Source organism: Cucurbita moschata, unplaced genomic scaffold, assembly GCF_002738365.1.
Source record: "Cucurbita moschata cultivar Rifu unplaced genomic scaffold, Cmos_1.0 Cmo_Scf00019, whole genome shotgun sequence".
In the NCBI taxonomy this organism is placed as follows: Eukaryota; Viridiplantae; Streptophyta; class Magnoliopsida; order Cucurbitales; family Cucurbitaceae; genus Cucurbita; species Cucurbita moschata.
This window is the reverse complement of record NW_019268535.1, coordinates 2,794,495-2,797,873: the sequence shown is the minus strand read 5'-3', so window position 1 is coordinate 2,797,873 and position 3,379 is coordinate 2,794,495. Positions and strand designations below refer to the sequence as shown.

At 34.3% G+C, this 3,379-nt stretch overlaps 1 protein-coding gene across 4 annotated transcripts in view; it reads right to left on the bottom strand.

The window, feature by feature from the left end:
• LOC111457215 overlaps nt 1-443 on the bottom strand; it is a 4,493-nt gene extending 4,050 nt beyond the window's left edge. For 3 of the 4 annotated variants that reach the window (XM_023099402.1, XM_023099403.1, XM_023099404.1), the window contains exon 1: nt 98-429. In XM_023099402.1, the coding sequence (XP_022955170.1) occupies nt 98-170 (73 nt within the window). In that variant the 5' untranslated portion in view covers nt 171-429. Of the gene's footprint in view, nt 1-97 lie in introns of all 4 variants that reach the window. The other variant, XM_023099405.1, reaches the window with a different exon arrangement.
• Between the last annotated feature and the right edge of the window lie 2,936 nt (nt 444-3,379).

The window sequence follows — 3,379 nt, the reverse complement described above, 5'->3', positions numbered from 1 at the left end:
ATAGATTCCAAAGGATCATTAAAAAAAAAAAAAAAAAAAAAGAAAAGAGGAAACAGTCCGAAACAACAACAATTATAGATAGTTGTCGAACAATTACTCGACGAATTGATTTTCGCTTCCTGTTCCTTCTTTTTCCTGGCTGCTTTTCGCTTCTTCACACCCGACGGCATAATTGGCCTCTACTCAAGACTGAATCCTTTACGTAACCCGCCTGTGGGCTCTATGCAACAAAAATTCTCGCTCCGTGTCTCTGTAGTTGTGGAGAGAATCCTGTGGAAGTAGGGCAAGAGAAGGGAAATGGGAGGAAGAAGGAAGAGGAATTTCAATGGGGGATTCGTCAAAACTCCATTAGCGGAAAGAAAGTGTGTTTATAAAGCGAAAAAATGAGGTTGGTTTGGTCTGGTTGGTTCCATTCCTTCTTCCTCTTCGCGGCTTTGTGTTTCAAATTAAATAAATAAGACAAAATCGCTATTTATACTCACGCGCTTCCACGCAAATTCCTCAAGTTAAATTACCATTTTAGCCTTTGAATTTTTATACCTCTTTTAATATTTAATAGATTCGTTAATTTTAAAAATTCAATTTCTTACATTTTTTTAAAAATTTGATTTTATTATGATTTATATTAAATTGCTAGTTTATATCATTTTTAGTCTTTAAATTTTGTAAATATCATATTTTTTAATCGGTGAATTTCCAATAATAAATAATTGGAAAGTTTATAGTTGGTAAATTTTTAATTTATTGTTTATTTATTTTTAATTTTGGTATATACATTAGTTTGGATAATTCAACCCAACCTTTCATTTTTTTAATTATTTTAAAAATATTAAATTTATACTTAATACATGTTACATTAATAATTAAAATTTTATAAAATTCAAATATCAAATATCTATAAATTAGAATGCGTTACCGATGTGGATTATAAGTGTTAAGTATTCTAAATTTTTTTAAAAAATAGAGTACGTTGGGTTAGTTTGTAACCTTATTTTTGGGTTAGTCGGGCCAACAAAAAAAAATATCAATCAGCAAACCAAACCTTTTTTTCAGAGAAAAAATCTAACCCAACTCGACCTTTATGTGTGAGTTTAATTTGGGTTGGTTCGGATTATTGAGTCGAAAACTCCTAATTTAGTCACTATAATTCAAAATGTTTTATTCAAATCCCGGTGCTGACAATAGATAACTTCTCACATAAATCCTAAATAACTTTAAAAATATTTAAAAAATAGATGGTTCAGTCTCTTAACTATTTGTTTATTGTACTTAAAATTTGTTTTTTTACTTAAAACGTCTATCGGGGAGAATCACATCTTTATAAATAATGTTTTATTCCACCCTTAAGAATGTTTTGTTCCCTCTCCAACCAATGTGGGCCCAGCATCCTCGTTGGCTTGCAGTGTGCTAGGGGGAGGTTTTCACACATTTATAAGAAATATTTCGTTCCCCTCTTCAACCGATGTGGGCTTAAAACGTCTGCTAAGGAGAGCCACTCCCTTATAAGAAATGTTTCGTCCAATCGATGTGGGCCACCAACGTCCTCGCTAGCACACATCCGATGTCTAGTTTTGATACCATTTGTAATAGGTCAAGCCTACCGCTAATAGATACCGTTCGCTTTGACCCGTTACGTGTTTTCGTGGGAGAGATTTCCACACCTTTATAAGAAACGTTTCGTTCTTCTTTCCAATCGATGTGAAATCTCATACAAATCATTTTCAAGTACAACCAACTCGTATAAACCATGTGAAAATGTCAAAACTATGGAGATCAATTTCTTAATTAATATCCTAACGAGCATTGTTACATAGAGTTACAATAATGCACTATTTATAATGCATAATTTTATTTTATGACAAACCTACCATTTGAAAAATTATTACGAGAGGCTCCCACATTTTTGTCGATAATTTTGCATAATCTTTTACTCTCTAGCACACTCGCCAGCAAGGATGCTGGGCCCACATTAGTTGGGGAGAGAAGCGAAACAAAAGTTCATATGATTATAATTGAGTCAAAAGTTCATTTTATCCTTGTAATTACATCTTTCACGAGTACCAATAATTTTACTTTTACTATATATGAACAAGTGAATTCAGCTCCCTATTCGGTAAAGTCTCCAAAAGTCATTTTCACCCGTTGCCTATAATTATTATGTGAAATATTAATTTTCTTAATTGACGAATTTATAATCCCACCGTTAGTAGATATTGTCCGCTTTGTTCTGTTACGTGTTGTCATCAACTGGTGAGAGGTTTCCACACCTATAAGGAATGTTTATTTTCATATTTAACCGATGTAGGATCTCACAATCCACCCCTCTTGGGGGCCCAACGTCCTCGTTGGCACACTATCCGGTGTTTAGCGAATACCATTTGTAATAACCCAAGCTCACCGCTAGCCGATATTGTCCGTTTTGGCCCGTTACATATCGTCATCAGTCTCACGGTTTTTAAAATGCGTCTACTAGAGAGATGTTTCCGCAGGTTTATAAGGAATGTTTCGTTTCGACTCCAACCGATGTGAGATTTTACACCCTCACTCACATGTGTTCACATTAACGATTTAGATAAAAACATTTGTAACAATTGCAAAGTGACTCGTATCAATAGTGTTATTAATATCAAACACCTAGCCTTATCTATATACTATAAACCCTTTAGATTATTACTTGAATATTATCTTTTTGTATGTCAACTACAGACGGTTCAAGATTACCGTAATAACCTTAGATTCAGATAATATTGAATAGCGTTATACATGATATAAAAATAATTTATTTTTTATTAATAAAAAAGTATACAATTACGAGAACTACGAGTGTGAGACCCCATATCGGTTGAAGAGAGAAACAAAGCATTAAGTGTGGAAACCGCTAAAACCGTGAGGTTGATGACAATACGTAACAGGCTGAAACGGACAATATCTAGAGATGGACTTGGGCGGTTACAAAGGGCATGCCAGCGAGGACGTTGGGCCTCGAAGGGGATGGATTGTGGATCCCACATCGGCTAGAGATGGAAATAAAGCCTTCCTAATAAGGATGAGGTTGACGGCGATACGTAACAGACCGAAACGGACAATATCTGCTATGGTGGGTTTAGGTCGTTACAACGAGTTTTAGGGCACAAATCTCAACATGATTACCACACTAGAATTTACCTAACTTTTCCTTCTTAAAATTACTTAATAACATTGGGACGTGTTAAAAATATAGGTTAAAAAATTCTACCCGTTCTTATGGATCGGATTCGATCGAGCTGCATGCAAGTTGGCTCGATCGAGAATGTAACTTAAAAGGGAATGGGACATCATGTCATTGCTACGAAGAAAAAAAAAATATTGAATTATAGTTACCTTTTTGAATCTTTTATAT